Genomic DNA, 26549 nt, shown 5'->3' with positions numbered 1-26549 from the left:
CAGGACCACTCCTTATTTTTCTACCCTGATAGCCATCACAAAAGATAAACCATTGATGAGGGTTTATCACTGCTGCTGGACTCATTTCCTATTCACCTGGAGAGCAGTAGAGTTGCAAGTTGTGGCCAGAGTGGTCACAGCGAGGCACTTTGGGATGATTTCAGGAGGCCAAGAACATGTTCTTTCTCAGTGCTGCGTCTACACTACCATAAAGCCAGCCATGCAAGATCACATTTAATGTTACTCATTAAAAGTAGGAGTACTGAAACTGACTTCAGCGGGCCTTAAAGTCAGTGAAAAGAGCTTGGTAGTGTGAATACGTTGTTTAGAAAATTGACCTTATGTGGCTAAAACTGACCTAAATTCCTAGTGAAGACCAGGCCTAAGAATTGGAATCCTGTATCAATGATCTCTTTAGGAAAGGGGCATCTGCATGGGGGTCAGGTAGCTCCCTGGGAGCTGATATGTTCGGGGACCCGGCTTGAAAGCTGCTTCCAGCATTTACCGGCTCCCGCTTCCCCCTCCTCCAGTGCTGCTGCTGCTTCTCTATCAGAGGCAGCAGCATGGGGCAGAAGGGGGTAGGTGGCTCTGCAGGGACCAGTGCTGGTGTGGCTAGCTTCAGGACGGTCCCTGGGAGTGCTGCTTGAATGGTCCCCAGTGCAGCTGCCTTTAGGGACTGCTGGAGCAGCTGGATTCAGGCTGACCCAGCAACCTCTGTAGAAGAACTGCAGCCGTACTTATCGTGTTATTGTGCCATTACATGGCCACCAAACCCTGTCTTTCCACTGTAGTAGTGTAATGGCAATGTTCTTTTTCGCATGGAACAGAGGGCCGTTTCATCTTCAGATGTTGTAGCGTTACTGCAGTGCTGTTTGCATACCTCAGTTCTGGCTTACCAGTTTATATTTAACAATGTCTTCTGTTATTTTTGTGAAAAGATTCCAGGCATTACTCCATCTTCAAACTATGGGGGTGCTTACAGCTCTGGAAAAGTAGTCACCAAAAATTACAAGGGCCTGTGTGGTGGTGTCTGAAGGTTTAACACTGCCAAAGCGTGACATGCGTTCCACAGCAATGGCTCTAATGATGTGGAACCTATTTCTGCATACACTGTGAAATGCAGAAAAATACACAGGCAAAGAAATAAGACCATGTAAAACAATGATAATTGGGTTATGCTACATATTTGCTCGTGTTGCTATGGCTTTTTTAATATTGGTGTCACAAAATTGGTAAAATTTGTTTTAATCATTAGCTGCAGTATGTTAATCATAAGACTAATGCTTGCCAGTTAACTATTTAATATTTTATATCCCTAATAATTTTATCTGGAAAGTGACTGAGCGGCAGACTGGGTTCCATTTTTGTGTCAGTGATTTCCATATCACATTTTGTTAGCTATCTTTTTACTATTAGTCTATCCCATTTGACAGCTTTGAAGTCTACCATGGAATCTGAAAGTCTGTAGCTTTTGCTGTTATCAGTAATGATAATTAAGGTCAAGTTCACTGTCAGTTACATATGTGTTCCACTTGGTAGCACAGGTGTAATAACAAAACTCAGCCTTGCATTTTGGATAGGGTGGATTCCAAATGTTTCAGATGCCAGGGTAAAACTAAATTGCCTTTGGTGTGATGATTCTGTCCAGAAAGGAGCATAAACTTATCAAATGACGTGTAAAAATATAATTAGGAAGACCAAACAGGAATTTGAAGAACAGCTAGCCAAAAACTCAAAGTAATATCAAATATTTTTTAAAATATGTCAACAGCAGAAAGCCTGCTGAACAACCAGTTGAGGCCTTTACAGGATCAAGATGCTAAAGGAGCACTCAAGGATGGGAAGTCATAGTGGAGAAATGATTTCTTTGTGTTGGTCTTCACAGCTGAGGATGTTAGGGACATCCCCAAACCTGAGCCATTCTTTTTAGATAACAAATCTGAGGAATTGTCCCAGATTGAGGTTTTGTTAGAGGAGGTTTTGGAACAAATTGATAAATTAAACAGTAACAGGTCACCAGGATCAGATGGCATTTACCCCAGAGTTCTGGAAAAACACAAATGTAAAATTGCAGAACTAGTAATTGTAGTTTGTATGCTATCCTTTAAGTCATCTTTTGTACCAAATGACTAGAAGATAGCTAATGTGATGCCAATCTTTTGAAGGAATCTAGAGGTGATCCTGGCAATTATAGACTGGTAAGTCTAATGTCAGTACTGGGTAAACTGGTTGAAACTACAGAACAGAATTGTCGGACATGTAGATGAATATAATTTGTTTGGGGAAAAAGTCAACATGGTTTCTGTAAAGCAGTGTTTCCCAATTTTATTTGGCCATGGAACCATTTTAAACTCGAAAGAATTTTGCAGAACCCCTAATAATATGGTTATGCAAATGAAGTGCAAGATTTGTAAACCTGTGCTTCATTTGAATTTTTTATCTGCTTCATTTGCATTCTTCTTCCGAGAGAGGAATGTAGTCTAGACATAGTCTTATTGACTAATCGAGTAGTCAGTGGAAATTCTATTGACTACTTAAATTGAGGTTATTCAGCCAATCAACATCCCTACTAGTTGACTGGGAAACGAAATGGCAAATGAATTTTAATGTTGATAAATGCAAAGTAACACACATTGGAAAACATAATCCCAACTACACATACAAAATGATGGGGACTATAATAGCTATTTCTACTCTAAAGAGATCTTGGAGTCCTTCTGGATAGTTCTCTGAAGACATTCACTCAATGTGCAGCAGCAGCAGTCAAAAAATAAAACATAATGTTAGGAATAATTAAAAAAGGGATAAAAAATGAGAGAGAATACCTTATTACCGCTGTATAAATCTATGGTACACCCACATATTAAATACTGCATGTGGATGTGGTTGCCTCATCTCAAAAAAGATATCTCGGTATGTGAAAAAAATTCAGAAAAGGGCAACAAAAATTATTAGGGGTTTGGAATGGCTGCCATATGAAGAGACATTAAAAATAGTAGGATTTATCAGTTTAGAAAAGAGGAGACAGACCGGGGCGATGGGGATATATGATAGAGATCTACAAAATCATGACTGGTGTGGAGAAAGTGAATAAGGAAGTTATTCACTTGTTCCTATAGCATAAGAACCAGGGTTCACCAAATGACATTAATAGCATGTTTAAAACAAACAGAAGGAAGCATTTCTTTATGCAACACACCGTCAACCTGTGGAACTCCTTGCCAGAGGATGTTGTGAATACCAGGACTTTAACAGGGTTCAGGAAAGAACTTGATAAATTCATGGAGGTTAGGTCCATCAATGTTTTTTAGCCAGGATGGGTAGGAATGGTGTCCTAGCCATTTTTGATCAGAGGTTGGGAATGGGTGATTGATGATGGGATCACTTGGTGATTACTGTTCTTTTCATTTCCTCTGGGGCACCTGGCATTGGCCACGGTTGGAAAACAGGATACTGAGCTAGATGGGCTTTTGGTCTGACCCAGTTATGACCATTCTTATGTTCTTAGATTAATAGGAGTAAAATATATGTATAATTTTATTTAAGCAACCAAATGTAACTATTAGCACCTTTTAGAGGAATTGTCAAGGAAGATAGATTCTTTTTCCACAGCCCCTTTTGCACTTGTTTAAGAATATCTGTTTAAAATCATAGCTTAAGTTAAGCTGATGCAATTCATTATGTAGGAAAGCCCTTGGATCAAGTTGGAGCATCCAGAGGAGAAGTCCTCTTCAGCCATGATCTTTCACTTCATATAAATGAACTTCATGGTTAAAGATTTCATTAATTCATTGTTGGTCACACCTGGTTATATGCATCAAACAGCTGAATGTTTTGAGTGTAGATTGGTAGTTCTCAAACAGTGGGTCATGACCACAGAGTAAATCCATGGTCACCAACCCGTTGATCGTGATCGACTGGCCTCGACCAGTTGATCGCGAGATGTTCAGGCACCCCTATTTCCCCCCACTCCCGAGAAGCCCCACTACCTACCTTTAGTGTAGTGTCGGCTTCCCGCGGGGTGGACAGAAGTCCTGTCTGAAGCCCGCGTCACTTCCAGGGGTTCTGGAAGAGCATGGGCTGCTCCCCTCCCACAGCTCTGTTGCATGCGGGGAGGGGGGCGGGAGGCGGGAGGCGGGGCGTCTTCCCTGGAGGAGGAGTGCGGTGGATTCCCTGCGCCGCCGGCGCCGGAGGGGTGAGTTGAGCGCAGGGGTTTCCCTGCGCCACGGGAGCGGGAGTCGGCCCCGGGGTTTGGCCGTGCTGCGGGAGAGGAAGAGGTTGGCTGGGCCGGGCCGAGCCACGCTATGGGAGGGGGGTTTGGCCCTGGGGCAGGTGCCCGCGGGGGTTGGCCATGCTGCGGGAGGGAATGAGTGGGCGGGGGGTTGGCTAGGTCAGGCCGTGCTGTGGGAGGGGGGTTTGGCCCCGGGCCAAGTGCCCGCGGGGGTTGGCCGTGCTGTGGGAGGGGGTTGGCTGCGCCGCAGGACAGGGGGTTTGGCTCCGGGGCAGGTGCCCGCGGGGATTGGCCATACTGTGGGAGGGAAGGAGAGGGCGGGGGGTTGGCCGGGTCGGGCTGTGCCGCAGGTGGGAGGTTTGGCCCGGGCCAAGCGCCCGGGGGGGGGTTGGCCGTGATGCGGGAGGGAATTGGCTGCGCCGCAGGAGAGGGGGTTTGGCCCCGGAGCAGGTGCCCGCAGGGGTTGGCCATGCTGCGGGAGGGAAGGGTGGGCAGGGGGTTGGCCGGGTCGGGCCGCACCACAGGAGGGGGGTTTGGCCCCGGGGCAGGCGCCCGTGGGTGTTGGCCGTGCTGTGGGAGGGGGTTGGCTGCGCCACGGGAGAGAGGGTTTGGCCCTGGGGCAGGTGCCCACGGGGGTTGGCCGCGCTGCGGGAGGGGAGGGGACCAGGCCAGGCCAGGCCAGGCCATGCTGTGGGAGAGGGGTTTGGCCCCAGGGCAGGTGCCTGCAGGGGTTGGCCGTGCTTCCGGGGGGGGAGGGGGCGGAGAGGGTTGCCCCTGGGCCAGGCTCCCGCAGGATTTCCTGCGCTATGGTGAGGTGGGGGTGGGGAGTCGAACCCAGAGGAGGCATGTGGTGGCTTCCCTCTGGTAGAGGGGGGAGAATCCTGGGAGGAGGCAGATGCAGGGGACTCTCTGCTGCCACTGGCACCCCGCTCCCTGTCCGCACTCCCAGCTCCCACTCCCCTGTCCCTGGCTACAGAACTCTATCCCCTCTCCCGTCCCCACTCCATGAACTCTGTCCCCACTGGCACCCTGTCTCTAGCTGCAGAAACCTGTCCCCACTGGCATTCTGTCCCCTGCTGCAGAACCCTGTCCTCTGCCCTCCCAGCACCTTGTTCCCTCTCCCCTGCCCCCAGCCTCAGAACTCTGACCCCACAAAATGTATAATTATAAATGCTTCATTTTAGATTTAAATAGCATGAATAAAAACCAGACCATTTATTTCATAACTATAAACACGTGATTTTAATTTTATATGTTGCATAATTTAAAAATAAACTGTTTATCAGAGTGTGTAAGTAAGGGCTGGGGATAGCAAGTGATGGACAGGAGGAGAATAGAGAGGACGGGGCTTCAAGGAAGGAGCGGGGCAGTAGATCTTCGCCTGTTCTGAGATTTAAAAAGTGATCTTGGGTGTAAAAAGGTTGGAGATCACTGGAGTAAATCATGACCCCATTTTAATAGGATCGCCACTACTCACATTAGACTGTAGGGTACAGGTTACAGACCTCCTTGCTGTGGCTGAAGTCGTGGGTTTCCTTTCCCCACCCTAAAGTCTGGAGCTCGAAGTTTGGATTTGGCGGTGGCACTGTGAGGCTAATGACAGCTGCCATCGTTGCCAGGCTTGGCACAGCGGCGGTAGCAGGTGTGGCTGCAGTGCAGGGTCACCGGCTCACACAGTAGCTGCCTGCACAGGATGCAGCCAAGTAGCGTCAGCGGGCAGAAGCAGGAGGGGTCTCCCCAGCACTTCGCACCTTCAGATGTATGAGTCTGACCATCCCAACGCACCCTCAAATTTTTTTTATTTTATCTTATTTCTATGATATTGCAACTTTATGATAATATTTTTTAGTTTTGGATACTTAAAAGTGTGACACTTTCAATAACCCAAACTCTGATCCCTTCTGCCTAATTTGTATTGTCATCTGTACTGTTCAGAATCTTAATGTAATGTAACTAAGTTATGGATGTTCTAATTTGTCCTTACTCGCTTACCGAAACCATAACCCATTTACATACTCTTATCATTTTGAATTTTTAGAAAAATGTAAGTGGGTCTTTCTGGTGAATATTTTCAGATGTATTAGATCATCCTTAGAAATAACCACAAATGCTTTTTATTTCTTAGGTGTAGATATGTATGTTTCAATGTATGTATTGTTGGGGCTCATAGCTGAAGCATCTGGAACTAGGGATGTTAACTTGGTTAATATAATAGTTGATTAACTCAGTGAATTCTTATTGGTTCCTCGATTATTCTATAGTTCCCGGGGGTGGGGCTAGCAGCCAGTGTGCTCTGGCCCCACTCCCAAGGAGCCTTCTGCCAGTCTGTGCTGCTGCCTCTGTAGGGTGCCAGGCGGGGAACTGGTTTGCAAGGGGAGCCGTTTTAAAAACCAGCTCCACTTGCATGCCAGCAGCATGGGGTGCCAGCAGACCCTGTTTAAGGAGAGGGGGTCAAGCTCCTGGACCCAGCATGAACTGGGACTGAACTGGGCTGCCTGTCTGCCTGGCTCCCAATGTAGAGCCACAGCAGGGGTAGGTCGCAGACCTGATGCAAGCCAGGCTGCTGGCCAGCTTGGTAAGAAATTTACTGGCGGGAGGAAGGGGGAATGCATGTAGTCTGTATCATTAACTGAAAAGCTTTTGCTTATTGGTTAATTGACTACTATTCCATCCCTATCTGGAACAGTACCCTGGTACCTTATTTTCAAGTAGAATTTGACATGTCAAAGAAATTTGTCTTGCATTGAGAAAGGGACTGGAATTCTCTTTTGAAATCCAATACTGTACATCTGTAAATTTGAAATTTATTAACTGCTATTTTAATGCTAAAATAGTTCAAACTTAATTGGAAAATATTCATGATTTGTTATCTGAAAAATAGCTAACTTCATCAAACTGTGCCCACAGTTTATCTCTAGACTGAGATTAAACAAGGAATTACATGCCCAAAAGATAGCTTTTGCAGAAAGTTTATAAGTACATGAAAAAGCATCTTCTCATATAGCCTTGCTACTATACTAAAATTATATATTTTCTATGTTTATCTTGTAAAGAGAATATAAATTTTTAGAATGTATTTCTCTTGGTATTAGTGTCATCTTTGCTGTTGTTCTTTGCAAACACCAGTTTCCTTTTTTGTTTAATATTCTGTCAGCACTTGTCTGACATATATTGTGTTGTTCCATGCAAGAGGCAGCCAACAAAATTTGATACAATTAAAACTCAAATACAAAATTTCTCAAATGTCTGTTAACCTCATTAGACATTCACAATTTGCATGCAAAATCAGAAAAGTTCTTAAAGATTTTCTTTAATAACTTAGAAAGCTGGTGTGGTGTACAACTGCCATAAAGTGAGTTCTGAGACATGCTACTGAAATATTCTTAAGATTTACATTCTCAATGTTTACAGTTCTTGGAAGGAGTATTTGGTTTGTGGCAAGACAAGTACTTCATCTTCTGTCAGTCCTTTCTTTTACCCATCTCCCCCCAAAATAATAATTTGCTTTTAAAATTCTTTGTTTTCCACAGTTTATCAAAACTCAACTATTGAACACATTCCAGATTCCTCGGATGCTAACATAACGTAAGAGCTCTTAAAAATCTGTGTTATTACTCTGTTCCTTATATACGCTTTTTTAAAACTAGGTAGGAAAAATAGCCTTTCAGAGTTTCTTCATGAAATATCTTTTTATTAATATTTTCCAGTGAAATAAAACCAAAGAGATTTTGTGTTCTGTTATTGAAAATGTTGGTCACTTTGTGATTGGGAATAAGATTAGAAATTTATCAGTGCTGTTTAGAATCAGGTATAGTCCTATGGCTTCTGTCCATCAAAATGTTCATGTGTTTTATTTTTTTGTTTTTTGGGTGGGTGGCTGGGTGATGGTGGTGGTGGTTGTTTTTAGAATAACGTTCAGTACTGTTCTTTCTGCTAGGAAATTTCCAAAACAAATGTTCTAAAAATTAATCTCTGTTCCCAAAAGAGAAAATCAACAGATCTTTTACATTTTTTAAGTTATGTCCATCTCTCCAATTCCGTGATGTCCATGGTTTCTTTGAGTCTGTGCTTTCTTTTTATATTAGGCAGTATATTGACATTGACGAAGTTTCTGCTTAAAACACTTCAGAATGCTCCTTAATAAAAATAGATTAGACAATTAGAGGAAGCACCGGTACAAAATGCATGCTTTCAGTCACTGTAAACCATGAAATTATGGGTCAACTGTCAAAATCCAGGAGTTCAGAGATTAGTACTAGTGCAAATCATGTTTGGAAGCTAGAAAGTTGAGAGGTGGGTTTGCCTGTCAACCTACACTTTTCTGCTTCTCTTGAGATTTTGCTATTGCCACTTTTAAGTACCATTTTTTTTATTAAACCTATCAAGACACTTTTTTGAAAGATGGGACATTAACCCTGGTGCTGTTGCTTCCATTGCCATTCTATTAATTACTTTATGCCTATTTCAAACTCCTCTCTCAGAGAATTACAATATTTTTCATTTTCTGTCGACTGTTGTATGGTGATCACAGAAATCCTAGGGACTAGAAGGGATTTTGAGGTCATCTAGTCCAGTTTCCTGCAGTCACAGCAAGACAAATTATTATTTAAACCAGTTTTTTTCAATCTTGCCAGACTTCTGTGCCCCTTTCAAGAATGTGATTAGTCATGTGTACCTCCAAGTTTCACTTCACTTAAAAACCTACATAATCAGGCATAAAAATAAGATGTCACAGAACACTATTACTGAAAAAATGCTTGCTTTCTCATTTTTTTACCATAGAATATAATTTATAAATAAAATATATCAATTAGGGATGTAAAATCCCATTTAATTAGTTAGCTGCTTAAACATTGTTTTACCTGTTTGCTACTTAAATGGAGGGAGAGTGGGGGCTGCTCCAGGTCAGCTGGACCACTGGTTACCTATATTTGGTAAGCATCACCCAATAAGGGTGATGCTCACCAGTTAACCATTCACATTGTTAAAATCAATTGAAATATAAATATTGTACTTTCACTACAGTGTATAGTATACTGCACAGTAAAAATAAATAGTTATCTATTAAATGATTTGTTTATACTGACTTTGCTAATGGTTTTTCTATACAGGCAGAGCCTCTCTTTAATTTAGCACTCTCGTCTGGCAACAACCCATGTCTGGCATGATTTTAGTTAGCTGGATGTCCACTTATCATGGTTGTGGCCAAGTTTCCTGTGGTCCCATAAAGTTTGTGTACAGCCACCAGTCCTGGCTCAGTGTTCTGTGCCATTACTTAGCTCTAATTTATCCCTAAATATCTTCTAAGAGCTCAGTAAGCAGTGGAAGTGTTAGTAATGCTGCTTAGTAATATTGACCTCCCATGGTTCTGCAAATTCTCTGGCTTGGCACCAGTCAAATTCCTAAAGTGCCAAACTAGAGAGGTTCAACCTGTAGCCTGTTAAAATTAAGAATATGTCTAGATGAGTTGATGTTCCCTGGGGGTACTTAGAGTTATTTTGTGGGGAACATGTATTCCTGATTGAGAGAGACTGATCTAGACCATCTCTGATGGGTGTTTGTCTAATGTGCTCTTAATCTCTATCATCAGAGATTCTGCAGCCTTTATAGGCAATTTATTTCAGTGCTTACCTGTCCCAACAAGAAGTTTTTCCTAATGTCCAACCAAAAGTGCTTTTGCTGCAGTTTAAATGTATTGTTTCTTGTCTTATCCTCAGAGGATAAGACGAACATTTTTTTTCTCCCTCTTCTTTGTAACAACCTATTATGTATTTTAAAACTGTGAGGAGCATGCTAGTCTAGGCATATACAGGTTGAACCTCTCTGGTCCGGCATCCTTGGGACTTGACTAGTGCTAGACCAAAGAAGATTGATGTACCCGTGGTCTCCATGTTTCCTCCTGGCAGCCCTTCTTCCTCTCTTCTTGCACCTCTGCTGTCACCCAGGGCTCCGATTTTGCCCCACGGCTTTGCTGCTCCCTGAGTGGGACTCCATGCTCCGCCCAGCAGGTTTGCTGCTGCCAGGGGTTCTCTCCAGCAGCCCCATGCCTGGTGCTCTGTACTGCACCGAACAATCCTGCTGCTGCTAGGGACTCTCCCCAGCAGGGCGCTGCAGGCCTGGACTCCAGTCTGCCCGCCCTAGTCTGGTAATGCTCCTAGTTCCATGCCAGACCAGGTGTGTTGCTGGACTAGGGAAGTCCAGTTTATGGAGTGTCAACCTGCAACACTTCCCATCAGTACTTGCCTCGAGCCAGGGAAGCCAATTAGTTAAGCAGTGAACTAAATTAAGTGGTGAATCCTCGTCGTGTATCAAAAAAGGGATGTTGTATGCATGCTAAGCTGATGTCCCCTCATAGTTGTCTGCAGATTTAAAAAAAAAAAAAAACACTACGATTTTTTTCAATCTCTTCTTGTAGGTCATGAGTTCTAGATCTTTAATCATTTTTGTTGTTCTCCACTGGACTTTCTCCAGTTAGTCCATTTCTTTTCTGAAATGTGACACCCAGAATGGGACACAGTGTTGCAGTTGAGACCTTACTGTAGTAGAGTAGAGTGGAGTGGAAAAATTACTTCTGTCTTGCTTACAACATTCCTGCTAATAAATCCCAGAATGTTTGCTTTCTTTGCAACAGTGTTGGACTGCTTACTCCATAGTTAGCTTGTGATCCACTATGCTTGTGATCCCAAATCTTTTTCTGTAGTACTCCTTTCTAGGCAGTCATGCTCGTACTAGAGGATGAAAATGTAGCACTATGTGAGCGGTGTGAACAGCTGGCTAGATATAGTTGCTGTGGAAACCATATAACTTTGATTTCACAATTATTGTGCATTTAAAGTAGAACTTCAGAGGCGTTGATTAGACTTGTACATTTTTATAAAGGGAAAAGTACAATGTGTAAAAAATATAACACATGCTCTATTTTAACAGCCTCTTGAAGTCCTGAAAAATATAAATTGCAGATGTCTGGTTTCGCTTCAGATACCTTAACAAGAGAAATTAAATTAGGGGTTTGGAATACAAAGACTTTTTCAAACTTTTGGTAATTTACTTTATCACAGTGCATAATGTTAACAATCCAGATATCTCTGGCACTAAAGAAAATAGCTGTCACATATGTTGATTAAAAACACAACATTAATTACATTTTTCCTTTATATTTAGAAACACCTTTTCTCACAATATGATCTATCTGTCCTGAGAGCAAATGGAAAAAAGAAAAGGTGTTGTTCACATAGTGGTCCAGAAAGCCCCCTCAATACTTTCCTCATGTGCTCTTCTGAGAGCAAGAGACCCAGCAGTTACTCCTGTAACAGTTTTACTGTCTTGAATTGTATTCCTGAGGCTCCCTTGTAAGCACACTCTGGATGTTCAGTGATTTAGGGCTTGTCTACATGAAGATGTTGCTATGGAATAAGGTAATGTGTGAATTTAAATTACGGTAGCTATTCCAGAGTAGCTCACTGTATGGAAACCCTTATGCTGAAATAAGTGTGTCCACAGGGAGAGTTATTCTGGAATAGCTTATTCTGGTCAATTTCTCTGTACAGGCAAGCTCTTAGGGTATGTCTACACAGCAGGGCTAAAGTCGAATTAAGCTACGCAACTTCAGCTACGTCAATTGCATAGCTGAAGTCGAAATAGCTTAATTCAGCTTTAGGCACTGTCTATACCTTAGGAAGTCAAAGGAAAACTTACTTAAACTTCCCTTACTTCTCATGAAATGAGGGTTGCCATGAGTTGGAGTAAGAAGTCCTCCAAGTCAATGACATTTTGAAATAAAGGCTTGTAGTGTAGATGCACACTTTGTTATTTCAGAAAATGTTCGTTATTCCAAAATAACACTGCTGTGTAGACGTACCTTAGTGGCCTGAAGTAGCCGATTAAAGGGTTCTATGCAACTCCATTGACAGCAATGCTTCTCACCTCAGTAGTAAGCAGTATGAATAATGATGAAGAGTCCAGAAAACGGAATGCTATCATGTTACAGCCAGTGGCCTTAGAGAAACTACAAGGAAAGTGAGGTCTGGCTATGTCAGTTAGACACTCTTGGCAGGAATGTTCACTTGCAGTATAGACTTTGGGCTTGGGCTGCATCCTGTATTCCAGAACCCTGCAAGGTTGGAGAGTTCTAAAGCTCAGGTTGCAACTTAAGCCTGGAAGTTTATACACCAATTAAATACTCCTGAAGCCTAAGCATCATATATCCGAGTCAGCTGTCAGAGATCAAGGTAAATAGGATGAGACTCTTCCATCCTCAACTAAGGAGAATTGAGATAGATTTAGCTCCTGATTCAATGGATAGACCATCTTTCAAACCTGTTTGCTTCTTACATAGTGTCACATCAGTGCAGTCTGACTGAATGAAAGGTAGGTCTCAAAGACCCCCTAGCCTTTCCTTTTTTTCAGTTAACACCTTTTCCCCTCTGGGTGATTGTGTCTACTGCGTCATCTATGCTGTGACTGTCAAATCTATACCTGTACTTCTGACCTGTCTTGAATCTCATATTTCAGCCTGCCTCATTCATATTTCTTTCTGGATATCAAGACAACACTTTCAGCTTGGCAGATGATATGAAGCTGGGAGGGGTTGCAACTGCTTTGGAGGATAGGGTCATAATTCAAAATGATCTGGACAAACTGGAGAAATGGTCTGAGGTAAATAGGATGAAATTTAATAAGGACAAATGCAAAGTACTCCACTTAGGAAGGAACAATCTGCGTCTCACATACAGAAGCGGCTGTCTAGGAACTGCAGAAAGGTATCTAGGGCTCATAGTGGACCACAAGCTAAATATGAGTCAACATTGTCAACATTTTTTTGCAAAAAAAGCAAACATGCTTCTGGGATACATTAACAGGAATGTTGTGAGCGAGACACGAGAAGTCGTTCTTCCACTCTATTTTGTGCTGATTAGGCCTCAGTTGGAGTGTCCAGTTCTGGGCACCATATTTCAAGAAAGATGTGGAGAAATTGGAGAAGGTCCAAAGAAGAGCAACAAAAATGATTAAAGGTCTAGAGAACATGACCTCTGAAGGAAGATTGAGGGAATTGGGCTTTTTTTAGTTTGGAAGGGAGAAGACACAGAGGGGACATGATAGCAGTTTTCAGGTATCTGAAAGGGTGTCAAAAGGAGGAGGGAGAAAAATTGTTCCTGGCCCCTGAGGATAGGATAATAAGCAATAGGCTTAAACTGCAGCAAGAAAGGGTTAGGTTGGGCATTAGGAAAAAATTCCTAATTGTCAGGGTGGTTAAACATTGGAATAAGTTACCTAGGGAGGTTGTGGAATCTCCATCTCTGGAGATACATAAGAGCAGGTTAGATAGACATCTATATGGAATGATCTAGACCAGCATTTCTCAAACTGTGGGTCCTGACCCCCCCGGGGGGGGGGGGGTTGCGAACAACTGAGAGGGTGGTTGCAGCAATGGAGAGGGGGATCACGGAATCACAAGTTTGAGAACCCCTGGTCTAAACAGTACTGGATCCTGCTGTGAGGGAAGGGGACTGGACTTGATGACCTCTTGGTCCCTTTCAGTTCTAGTGTTCTATAATTCTATGAACTCCACATGGATAAAACATCTTTCTAAGGCCTCTTAATTCTCATTGTAGTTATGTTACCACTTCTATTTTTCAGACTTGAATCATCATCTTCATCTCTTTTTACTCCTCCATGTACACCTAAGTGATGGCAGAACAAGAAGCAATGGTTTCAAGTTACAGTAGGGGAGGTCTAGGTTAGATATTAGGAAAAACTCTTTCATTAGGAAGGTGGTAAAGCATTGGAATGGGTTACCTAGGGAGGTAGAGGTTAAGGGGTTAAGTCCCGGCTTGACAAAGCCATGACTGGGATGATTTAGTTGGGGTTGATCTTGCTTTAGGCAAGGGGCTGGCCTCCGATGACCTCCTGACATCTCTTCCAACCCTAGGATTCTATTATTCTAGTCTATGATTTCCAAGACCTGCTGTTTCTCTCCCCCCCGCTCCTCTCTCTGAGGTGGGATGTAAAGTCTTAATATAATTTTGATATTAAAAGATATTTATTAGGTTTTATAGTGGTTAAACTATATAGTCACCTACTTGAGATGGTCAGGTGAGCCACTGAGATCAAAATGTGAATATTAAATGGTTCATATTCTGCATCTCTTCCTGGCAAATACTTCTGCTTCCAACTTCATGTAATAAAACAATGGCGAGCATAGAAATTATTTTGTAAAGTTGATAGTGGTTACTTTAATTGGGATATAAACATATATTAAGAGAAACTAAATTGCTACTTTACTATTTTTCAGGTTATATTTCCTAAGTAAAGATGAAGAACAAAAAAAAATGTGTTTCAGATATTGAGGATCAAAAACATGAAGATATGGAAGGTAACTTATGCATCTGTATATCTACCTAACTTTGTGTGTAGTGTCATATAATAGAGATGGTGTTTGAAATTATATGAAATTAAAATATAAAGGAAAACATGAAAATATGTTATTGTTATAGAATTTAATTTTTACATTTACACTGGTTAACAAAATTTGGTTTTTCTTCTGCTTGGGAAAGTCCCTAAATACTTTACAGTAACAGTTCAACCTGACTTCTGTCAGTTTCAGGCAGAGATTGGCCGACTCCTGGGTTAGTAGTGTTTTCAACTAGTAGCAATGTAATTATCATAAATTTTAGTTAAATCTCTTCATTTGTATTTGAATTTTGTGTGAGTGGGAAAATATGGAAACATTGAGTGAAGGAATTAATAATTTTGTAAAAATGTTAAAGTTAACCTGTGTCATGGAACTAGTCCTTACTGACTGTAGTGAACTATGGGTTGAATTCAGTTTTGTTTGATTTGAAAATTAAGTTCTGATTTAACAAAATTTAGATGTTGCTGCATTTAACATGCATACTAGATACTTTGCTAGGTCATGAGGCAGTCTTGCAAAGATCTAATTTTAATTTGAATGAAAGTACAAAAGACTATAAGGATAGACTTTTTTGTTCATTTACAAGGTATTGGAACAGACATAATTAGGATGAAATGAGCATGTGCAGACCTCACAAGCATGTGAGGTGGGGGGGGGAGTTTAAAGGGGAACTTTTTTTTCATTAGACATTTAGGATAGTCAAGACAGAAGCAGACTGTGAGGGACTCCAAGATGATCTCACCAAACTCAGTGATTGGGCAGCAAAATGGCAAATGAAATTTAATGTGGATAAGTGTAAAGTAATGCACATTGGGAAAAATAACCCCAACTATATGTACAGTATGATGGGGGCTAATTTGGCTACGACAAATCAGGAAAGGGATCTTGGAGTTATCGTGGACAGTTCTCTGAAAACTTCCACGCAGTGTGCAGCGGCGGTCAAAAAGGCAAATAGGATGCTAGGAATTATTAGGAAAGGGATAGAAAATAAGACCCAGAATATCTTACTGCCCCTGTATAAAACTATGGTACGCCCACGTCTGGAATACTGTGTACAGATGTGGTCTCCTCACCTCAAAAAAGATATTTTGGCCTTGGAAAGGGTTCAGAAAAGGGCAACTAAAATGATTAGGGGTTTGGAACGGGTCCCATATGAGGAGAGGTTAAAGCGACTGGGACTTTTCAGTTTAGAAAAAAGGAGACTGAGGTCTATAAAAGGAGATAGAGGTCTATAAAATCATGAGTGGTATGGAGAGGGCTGATAAAGAAAAGTTATTTATTAGTTCCCTAAATAGAAGAATTAGAGATCACCAAATGAAATTAATGGGTAGCATTTAATGGGTTTAAAACGAATAAAAGAAAGTTCTTCTTCACACAGCATGTAGTCAACCTGTGGAACTCCTTGCCAGAGGAGGCTAGGACTATAATAGAGTTTAAAGAGAAGCTAGATAATTTCATGGGGGTTAGGTCCATAAAAGGCTATTAGCCAGGGGATAAAATGGCGTCCTTGGCCTCTGTTTGTCAGAGGCTGAAGAGAGATGGCAGGAGACAAATCGCTTGATCATTGTCTTTGGTCCACCCTCTCTGGGGCACCTGGTGTTGGCCACTGTCGGTAGACAGGATACTGGGCTAGAAGGACCTTTGGTCTTACCCAGTACGGCCGTTCTTATGTTCTTATTGCAAATAAAATAAGGCTAGATTTGTTCAATAATTTAGCCTACCATCCCTGTGTTTGTTTATATATATATATTTAAATTAATGTAGAGCTAACTTCCATTCCTTTGAATGGAAAATACTGGTAAGGGTTATATGATTACCAGGCTCTTCAGTTTTTTTTCCATTCAAGTTAAAATTCCATTATTAACATCAATGCTTTGGTCAACAGCTTTGACTAAATAACACCTGAAACATAATCAACTTGCTACTCTGCTCTTTACTATAATTAAGTGATTTGTTGCCTGGTACACAAAATACTAGCTATTAAATCAGAGCAATCAGTTAAGTTGGAGGAATCAGTACAGTTAAGAGTTAGCACACTCATTTTTCTCTCAAACGGTTGTATTCAAATATAACTTTGTTCCAGAAATGAAAAATAATTGAAAGTGTCAATGTTAATAACAGGTGAAGAGAATGAAGAAGGCTGTTCCTGTCTTCCTACTGTGTTATATGATGAAGCTGACAGGTGCCCAATCTGTTTAAACTGCTTTTTAGAACAGGAGGTTGGATTTCCTGAAAACTGCAGACACTTCTTCTGCATGACCTGTATTCTTAAATGGGCTGAAGTAAGTTTGAGAACAAAGATGTAATACATTCTCTGTTTCTGATACCTTTAATAGGAAAAATAACTGGTTGTAACTGATCACCTTTGACAATTAAAATCTGTGAATTTGTTGTAACTGGATTCAGTTTTTCAAAATTATTTAAATTAGTCTGTTTATAATTAATGCTAAGTAGCTTTCTCCACTGTTTGAATAGTGTGAGACCTTAATTTTTCTTTCTCAAGATCTCCAGCCTCTTGTAATGTCCACGGGAAAATAGCGAATAGTTAATTATGGATATTTCGAATGGGAGATGAGGATAATTACCATTTTATGTTTGAGGCTGCTAATTATACAAAAAGTGTTTGCATCCCACTCCACCATTTATACTTCCATTATCTTATATTGTAAGCCTTTCTGGACAGAGACATTGTTTCATAGGTGTCTGTACGGTATCTACACAATGGAGCATTGATTCTTCTAACTCTTCAGATTGATGCTTCACTTCAGAAATTTATTAAGAAATATTGCTTCCTCTAGATCTTTCATTGTGGTCGTATTAGGAATTGACATGAAATATTAAAATCATAACTGCAATTTCTGACCGTAATTGTTTATTAGGTTTTATTTGCGTTCTAAAGTAAGTGGGAAAACTTCTGTCCTTACATTTCTTTTCCACGATTTTTAATTTGGTATCTAGTGTACACTTCCTAAAAAACTGAATCCACTGCAGCAAAACTATTATTTTTCCAAGGCTGTCAAACTGAGCTTCCATTGAAAGGAGGTAAAAGCAGAGGATTGTTCATTTTGTCTATTACCGTCTTGGGTTCCATGCGCGCATGCGTGTGTGTATATAAAATGTTTTCTTCAAAAAATATTGTCCTTTTGAGTTAGTGTTAAGCTTATCTCTTTCAGTACCATACCAACCTGAGAATTTTCCTCTCTACAGTCCTCTTTGCTAGAGTAAATGAGATTTTTTTTAAAAGCATGTTTTACTAATCATATATTTTAAAAATAAAATCGTTGCCATTTTTGTTTTCTTCTGTAATAGCTTTTCTTATTGTTGTTGCCTTCATTTACTGTATATAGATATTATTTACAAGTCCTGATAAGGATTGAGGCCTCCATTGTGTTAGGTACCTTACAGAAGCATAATAAATGCTGGTTTTGGCCCCAAACCGGTTACAGTCTAATTATCTTAGGCTTTGTCTTCACTGCGAGCTCTTTCAGCAGAAAATATGCTGAGGGACTTATTAGCATAAGTTCTGGTCTCATTTGCATATTTTCTGCTGTTTCTTTTTGTGCAAGGGGCTTTTGCGCAAAAAGAAGCAGTGTAGATGGGGAAGGATTGCGCAAAACCCCCTGTTTTGCACAAGTTTCCAAACAGACATAAGGATCTTGCACAAAACAGGGTTTTGCGCAAAAAACCCTTGTCCACACTGCTGCTTTTTGTGCAAAACCCCCTTGCGCAAAAAGAAATGGCAGAAAATATGTGAATGAGATCACGGCTTATGCTAATGAGTCCCTCAGCATATTTTCTGCTGAAAGAGCTCGCAGTGAAGACAAAGCCTAAGATAGACGAAGATGTACTTTTCAGTTTGCTCATATGCTATGTAGGTTTTGTTAGTTGCTTAAAGGACTTGCCTGATTGTTCCATCATGGCTGAAGATGAGTGGGGCTTGGAGGGGAAATGTCAAATAACTTCATGAAGATTCCTTTCTTCTCTGGGGCTTAGAATCCCTTCAGCCCATGTAATTATATAAATATAATTTAAAACTACTTTGTAAAATGTGGTGGTGAGATACCCAGCAAAGGTATTTTGGCTAAATTTTTAAGTGGCTTTGTAGAAGTATATTTTAAACATATGGTCAATAGCAGTATGTTAATATCGTATGCTTTGTTCACTAATTTTCCTAATTAATGAGTATTAAATATTTACTGTATATTTGGGTGCATTTATATTTTGGTGAAGGAGGAGTTTAGTATTTGCTTGCATACTTTTATCCTCTTGTATGAGCATTCATTTATGAATAACTGTCAATTACTTTGAGTAGAAATCACCTAATTCGGAATATAGAAGATGTTACAATTACATCATCTTCTATTAAATGTACAATAGCTATTTTTGTACCACCATATACAAGTTCCTGATGGTTTTTGGTTTAAAAGATATTTTAAAGGTAAAACTTCATCCATAAGAAGGGGAATAAAAACCCTAAGCAGTGGTCTGAAAATTCTAATCTGAAAGATTTTTTTTTTTTTCCTCCCACCTTCCAAAATGTCCTATGTTCTATTTTCAATATAGTCTATAAAAACAACTAAGATTAAAAAAGAGTTGCTCAACGTGACTTGAACTACTATCAAATTTTTATTTGCTATAGAGGAACCATCTTAAAAACACTAATATATACACACACTGACACAGGATATTTTACAGTTAAGCTCTGCTTAAAAAACAACAACCCTGAATTTAAAAAGCAAGGTTTCCTGATATTTTTTTTTCCAGAAGAAATCTCTGCTCTGATTTGTATGAGAGAGAGTAGTGTCCTAAGAAAGAGAATATTAGTAAATAGCAGGAAGAGATTGTTACCATAACATTCTACTTTTGTGGAGTTGTTTTGTAAGATTCTTAGTCCTGGATCTTTGCTGTCGGGTAAGAGTCAAGTGTTACCCACCCAAATTCATCCTCATACTTGACAGTCTTATCTCATTATGGAACTTTTTATTCATTTCTTCCTTTTTCCTGACCGAGTTCAGCATGAGCTACCCTGCTAAAGATACCTCTATGCAGTTATTGCTCTTGCCCAGCACCTACTCTGCTTTATCTATTCTGCTTGCCCCTCAACCTTATAGTAAGCCCTTGTTCTCCATAAATTGTTTTATTATGGTGCAACATCAAAGCTTTTCCACCACCACTAGATCAGGTGCATCAATAGAAAGATCTTAAAGAATCTTCTCTTCCATTGCATAGGTTCTTCTACTGGCATTGAGTACTTTGAAAGTGTTGCTTCAGTACTTTGACAAGTAACATTTTAGCTCTTCCACAGTCTTGCACAAGGATTTAAACCATGGAGAGGCGAAGAGAGGATAGTTGTATCTTGTGGGGCAGTTGACATATTTATAAAATATTTTTATTTTCAAAAACAACAAACATGCTAAGTTATTTTATATGTGAATAATCTTGTTTTAGATCATGGCTTCATGTCCAGTTGATCGCAAACCTTTTCAAGCAGTGTATCAGCTTGGTGCATTGAAATACCATATTAAGGTAAGTCCAAGGTTCCTTTTCAAATAGATTTTAATTATAGGAACTTGTGGGTCATGCTGAAGCCTGTTGCTAGTAAATTACCTATATTAATTAGGATGTGATGCAAATGTGTATTCCACTGCCCACCCTCCATCACTTTTGCATTGGAGTCTTCTTATATGGGGTTTTGGTACAAAGAAACTGAGGGCAGGCAGGGCAGCATCACTCATAACCAGAAGAGGCTCCATAGCCATGAGGTGCGCACACCTTTCCTTTACAGGTACTGCTAGGCAAAATCTCTGGCTGTGATGCTCTGGGTGCACACGTACCTAAGTGGATTACATGTCTGCATCACATCTCGAAGAACCACAGTTACAGTAAGTAACTGTTTCTAATTGGGAAGCAGTGCATAATGCTGTTTTTTAACAAAGCTGGGTGGATAATAATGGAATTACTTGCTATGAAAATCTGAATCTTGACAGATGATGTAACCATTTTGATCTGGCAGAATTTTAAATGCATGATTGATAAGGCCAGTAAATCCCTATATATCAGATTAAGATATGTCAAAAATACTGACAGCACCCATACATTTTGGTGTCCAAATAGCTATATCTTAAGGAAGTATCACACTTGGCTCTTGTAAGATACAGGAGTGAAGAAGTCCTAATGCATTAGTTTTAAAATAATATTTTTATGCATTATATTGTGCTGTCTAATTCCAAGACTGACTTCATTTTTTTTTATTTCAGGTTCAGGAGAAGATTCAACTAAGAGATAAGGGAGAAAAAGAAAATTATTGCTGCAATAAGGAAAAATGTTATCACATGAATACAAAAATCTTAACGAGGTTGGTGTGCTCTGAATGTATGAATCTCTAATAAGAATTACCATTTGCTATTAACCGTTGAAGCCTCAGTTTGGAGGTTCCTCAGAAGGCAACGTCATGCATGTATACCTTTTCTAAGTAACTTTATCGAGACACTAAATATTTTCATGATTCTCCTTTTTAATATAACCTATTAAATGACTTGCAGGAGACCTTATGAATGTATGCATTCCAAAAAGCATAGGTTGATATTTTCATATCAGGCTGGGGATTTAACACATATTGCATTAATTTTTAATGGAGGTGCTATATGGTAAATCACTACTCTGCTTTTAAATTATAAACTTTATATGTGAGTGCATAACTGGTTGCCTAAACGTTCCCAGAGAGAATTATCAATTGTTCAACTGTCATGTTGGTAGGGCATAACAAGTGGGGTTCTGCAGTGATCAGTTTTGGGACTGGTTCTGTTCAATGTCTTCATCAGTGATTTTAGATAATGTCATAGAGAGTACACTTAAAAGATTTGCAGGTGATACCAACTTTGGAGGGGTTGCAAGTGCTTTGGATAATAGGGCCATCATTCAAAATGATATGGACAAACTGGAGAAAAAGGTATGGGTATGAGGTAGATAGGATGAAATTCAGTAAGGACAAATGCAGAGTACTGCACTTGGGAAAGAACAATCAGTTTACAAAATAGGAAATGACTGGCCAGGAAGAAGAACTGTAGAAAGGGATCTAGGGCTCCTAGTGGACCACAGCTAAATAGGACTCAACATTGTGATGCTGTTGCCAAAAAACCAACCACCAACATCATCATCCTGGAATGTATTAACAGTAGGATGTAATAGTGTATTCGATTAAACAATTAACCAATAAGCAGGTGCTTATCAGTTACCACTATAGGGTATACACAGCCCCTCCCTTCTGTTCATGCATGGAAAGATCTTGGTTAAAACTAATACATATAGCATTGCTTTAAAAAAAATTTGCTTTTACTGATTTATATGGAAGAGGGGATGCTATTGTCCTGTAAGGTCTTTGATATGTTTTAGAGTCTCTACATCATTGACAATAAGGATCAGCTTTCGTGGTGTGGTGCATTGCTGTAACTTTTTTCCTATGGCTCTTAAATTCCATATGTGATTGAACTGCTTCAGCAGTAAAATAATCAGACCACAATAATATTTTGTTACTTGTGATTTTAGTTATGACTCTAGAATTTGCAGTAGCTCAGAAAGCAATTAGCAACTATTGTTCCTGTTTGCAAGCATGCAAACTTAAGAGTTTTATGTGCCCAAATATACTAAGCAAATTCACCAAGAGCTGTACAGTGGACTCTTAAAATGCACTAGTTTATTTCTAAATCAATGTTCATGTGGTTGATATGTTTTCCTGAATAAAAATTTAAATTTGTAAATTTCTAAAACTGTATTAAAAAGATGAACTGCAAAGATTTTGTTGAAAATCAAGATACTCATTTGGTGCTATTTTAGCAATGGTAACAAAATAGTATGAATACCTGTTGCATTGTTTCTCAGTGGTTCTCGAGTTGATCTGGCAGATGATAATACAGTGGGAATTTTGATGGATCAGTTTGAAAATAATTGCTTGTTACAGGGTCAGTTGATGCAAAATTTTTCATTCCAGATGATTTGAAGTTGCTAATCATGGATTCATCCTTCAGTCTGATCCTTAGCAATCCAAATGCTTAAAATTTACCAAAGTTTTAAAGCTCTCCTTGGGGGGGGGAGGGGGTGCAGTAGAACCATTTAGTGCTATTGCAAATAATTCTTCGTTAATCTTACAGAAAGGATACACATGCAGACAAAGGACCATTAATAGAAAAACTCTGTAAAGATTTGAAGAATGACAGTAAGTTGATATTTTTCTGTCTGCTACTTTCAGAACCACATGGATCTTCATCAAGATATTCTAGGATTATTTTCTTTTCTTTGTTTTCCTAAATCACTTATTTATAAATAGTAACCATCTTTCTGTTGCTCTGAATTTGGATAAAAAGAGAAAACTTCTGGGATGGTGGAACTGTATATTCCATGCAAAGTTAAAATGTGAAAGCTTTCTTTTTAATCGTAATTAAACTGGTGTATATCACAAGTGAAATGGATTTGGTTTTCAACCTACCAGGTGTCACTCTGTATCACAGAACCATCACAATTCAACACATTGGCAGTCTCTGCTAACAAGAAACCCGCAGCTAGGTTATAGCAGTTCAGAACTGAGTTGTTTTAGCAGTATTTTGGGGGATCATTTTCAAAGAGCCATTTTCTAGTTAGTAGGTCCTCTTTAATCTGATGTAATATAGACATACAATTGCAAGATGACATTTTCTTTGCTGTTATATTTTATTAATAGCTATAAATAGTAATAGTTAAAGTTGGCTTGAGATATTGAACTATATTTCTTACAGTACATTGACATTGTAAAAAAAAAAATGTCAGCACCCACTCTAAAAGTCTAAGGCAATTGACTCACGCCCCTGGGACTCTCACCATGAAACTTCTGGTGAGACATGCATGCTTAGGGTAGAGTCTGATGTTTAAGTACCTAAAGGAGGAAGGATCTCAGAGTTCAGCCAAATGCACAAATGTATGTAACCTGGAGTTTGTAGTCCCAGAAACCCAAGTCAGCTGAGTTGTGCCTGCCACAGCTGTGCCACAGGTATTTTATTGCAGTGTAAACGCACACTTAATTTTTTTTCTTGTAAGTGATTTATCTGGTGGTAAAATGGAGTCTTTACAGATCTTCATAGAACTTCAAGCAGAAGCAACCCTTAAATAATCTGCTGTGAGCTCCTATATATCACAGGTCATTAAATTTCACCCAGTTATCTAGTAGTGGGCCTAGTAACTTATTTAATTAAAAATACACCTTCCAGGAAGGCATCCAGTCTTGATTAGAAGAGATCAAGAAAAGTAGAATTCACTATTTACCTTGGCAGTTTGTTCCAGTGTTTAATCATGTTCACTGCTAAGACATTTGTCTGGCTTCCATGTCCAGCCACTGGTGCTTGTTGTGCTTTTGTCCACTAGGTTAAAGAGCTCTTTTTAGTATCTGGTATTTTCTCCCCCATGGAAGTATTTGTACAATGATCAGGTCAACATTCAGTTTTCTTTTTTGATAACCAAAACACATTGAGGTCTGTAAGCCTCTCATTGTAAGGAATATATAATCCGTGAATTCACAAGCCCTTTCATACTTATTGGCCTTAACTAAATAGAAAGTGTGTCATGGATCCCTTTCTCTTATTCCTAACTTTGTTTCACCTCACCCCCCTTTCATTATTGCATATCATCCTGATAGCAGGTATTGCAATTGCTAAATATTAATATTATTACTAGTATTACCATCATATCAGGAAAGCAGTGTTCTATTTTTCACTGTCTGTTAAGGTAATTTGGTGGTTGGAAATAAGGAGAACTATTACTTTGACTAGTTAGATGTCTGTGGCCTACAAGCAGTTAGTCCATGGACAAGTTTAAGAATTGCTTTAATAATGTGTTTGGTTTCTAAATTAAAATCAGTAACTTTTGCATTCCAGATTACATGGATTTAGTTATAATAGCATCTGTCTAATTGACTGCTGAGAAATTCCTTATAGAAAAGAATGCATCCCAACACAAACATAGTCTCATCAGCATCTCTCTCTCGCCTGTTTGTTGTAGTTTATACATGATTAATGGACTATTTAATATTCCGTTTCCATTCTTAATGTATTAGTAGTAATTTCCTCTCAAAAAGGTTGCCAATAGTATGTACTGGTTATTCTCTCCGAGTTACTTCTTGTGTCTTGACTTTAACAGTTAAAAAAAAAAATTGGAGTGATTCTCATTTGTCAGTACTATAATATTGCTGTTGCACTAATGCTCTTAAACAAATACTTAAAGAGCAAAATGTGTTAAAATTGAGAACAAAATGTGTCATCTTAATTTTTATACAGGTGGTATTTCAGATGAAGAAAGAAATAAGGAAACTGCACCTGTAAAGATAAACAAGGTTTGTTCAAATAAAACAAAGAAAATATCTTGGTGAAACTAGGAAGGTTTTTTTACACTGCAAATTCTTTTGAAAGTTTAACTTATCTAAAATACTGCATACTTGTAATTATTTAAAAAATAACCAATATTACATAAATCACTGTGAACTTTTTCTTTTGATAATCTGCTTACAATAATTTTGTACTGGTACATTGTGTTACTGCAGGATATCCTTGACATTTTAGTGTAACTAAAGGTGAGCTTCAGTATAGATCCAAAACAGCATGATGCACCTGGGAGTGCTCGAAGAAAGTTCAAACTGTTTCATTAGTGAAGTATTGTATCTTCTCATTAACTTGAGGCATCAGCCACAGGCTTTTAGGCAAAGAAATTAATATATAGAGGCCACACAGAGAGAGGAATGCCTGTATCAACAGATGTACTTAACCAAGTAATTTGCTATGTGAATAAACATAACTATTCAAAATTAGAATAATTCCATTTTAATGGGATTGCCTGAAGATAACCAATTAGCATCTTCCAGTTCTTTTGCTTTTCTTGAATAATTTAATGTTACACCAACCATTTGGAGTCAAAATTATAAGAAGCCATGAAGTCTCCAGACAGTTACTTTCTTTTCATGGCTGCTGCATTTGTAGAAACCATCACTCTGTGCCCAGAATTTATTTTGGTTTTTTGCCTAAGACAACTTTGTTTGCTGTTACTTGTTATAGAAACCTACAACTATTTAAAAATGTATCCTGCATAGTTTAGATTTCATGCCCCCAGTTTTCCTGGTGTATGGTGGGCTTTGAGGATATCTGTTTTCAGGCTCATTGTTTGTTTACATCTTGAAGCCCAAAAGTAGTTCCAGGCTTTCTTTTCCTGTGATAGCCCCACAAGCCAGGTCTCTTGATCTGTGTTTTGGGGTCTCATTCCCAAATACATACAAAGTTATCATTCATCCACTTAAAAGCATCTGAAGTGGGCAGATAGGCCTTTGTGATGTGAGTTCAGCGTACATCAATGTGGCTCCATGATGGATCAACGCTCTGAATGTCCAGTGTTGTTCGTTACGGCATCTTTGAAATAGCCTTAATCATTGAAGCTGAAACCTGTTAATAGAAGGCAGTATGCCACATATATAAGGTAACCAGACTTTCTTCAGCAGAAATCAATGGAAAAAGTCTATTAGTATCTTTGGTAAAGATACTGAACTCAGAATTATCCACAATAAAATCTATTTACTTACAGCACCTAAGTACTTTCAATATAGTTATTTTTAAAGGATATTTGGTAAGCAGTTGATACTAGGGGTTCTATCCATACTCTCACAAAACATTACGTCCTAGTACAGATTTTAATAGCAGATGCATCCTGTGGTTTGACAGGTCTTCCATCCTCAAACCTTCCATATCAGTGAGTACTATCTCAGGGTATGTCTACACTACCCCGCTAGTTCAAACTAGCGGGGGTAATGTAGTCATCCGCACTTGCAAATGAAACCCGGGATTTGAATTTCCCAGGCTTCATTTGCACGAAGCCGGCCGGCGCCATTTTTAAATGCCGGCT

The 26549-nt window shown here is 39.5% G+C and overlaps 1 protein-coding gene across 6 annotated transcripts in view; it reads left to right on the top strand.

Moving 5' to 3' along the window:
- The window catches only part of SCAF11 (SR-related CTD associated factor 11), a 75534-nt gene that overhangs the window by 10429 nt on the left and 38556 nt on the right, over nucleotides 1-26549 (top strand). For 4 of the 6 annotated variants that reach the window (XM_089779478.1, XM_075930482.2, XM_006126486.3 and 1 more), the window contains exons 2-8: nucleotides 7762-7816; nucleotides 14523-14603; nucleotides 16764-16924; nucleotides 20091-20168; nucleotides 20900-20997; nucleotides 22790-22854; nucleotides 24941-24996. In XM_089779478.1, the coding sequence (XP_089635604.1) occupies nucleotides 14543-14603; nucleotides 16764-16924; nucleotides 20091-20168; nucleotides 20900-20997; nucleotides 22790-22854; nucleotides 24941-24996 (519 nt within the window). In that variant the 5' untranslated portion in view covers nucleotides 7762-7816; nucleotides 14523-14542. Of the gene's footprint in view, nucleotides 1-7761; nucleotides 7817-14522; nucleotides 14604-16763; nucleotides 16925-20090; nucleotides 20169-20427; nucleotides 20525-20899; nucleotides 20998-22789; nucleotides 22855-24940; nucleotides 24997-26549 lie in introns of those variants that run through there. The other 2 variants (XM_089779473.1, XM_089779485.1) reach the window with 2 other exon arrangements.

The sequence above is a fragment of the Pelodiscus sinensis genome, chromosome 1 (assembly GCF_052426305.1).
Source record: "Pelodiscus sinensis isolate ZL-2025 chromosome 1, ASM5242630v1, whole genome shotgun sequence".
In the NCBI taxonomy this organism is placed as follows: Eukaryota; Metazoa; Chordata; order Testudines; family Trionychidae; genus Pelodiscus; species Pelodiscus sinensis.
Note: the sequence above shows the minus strand (reverse complement) of the source record. Positions and strands in the feature narration are given on the sequence as shown.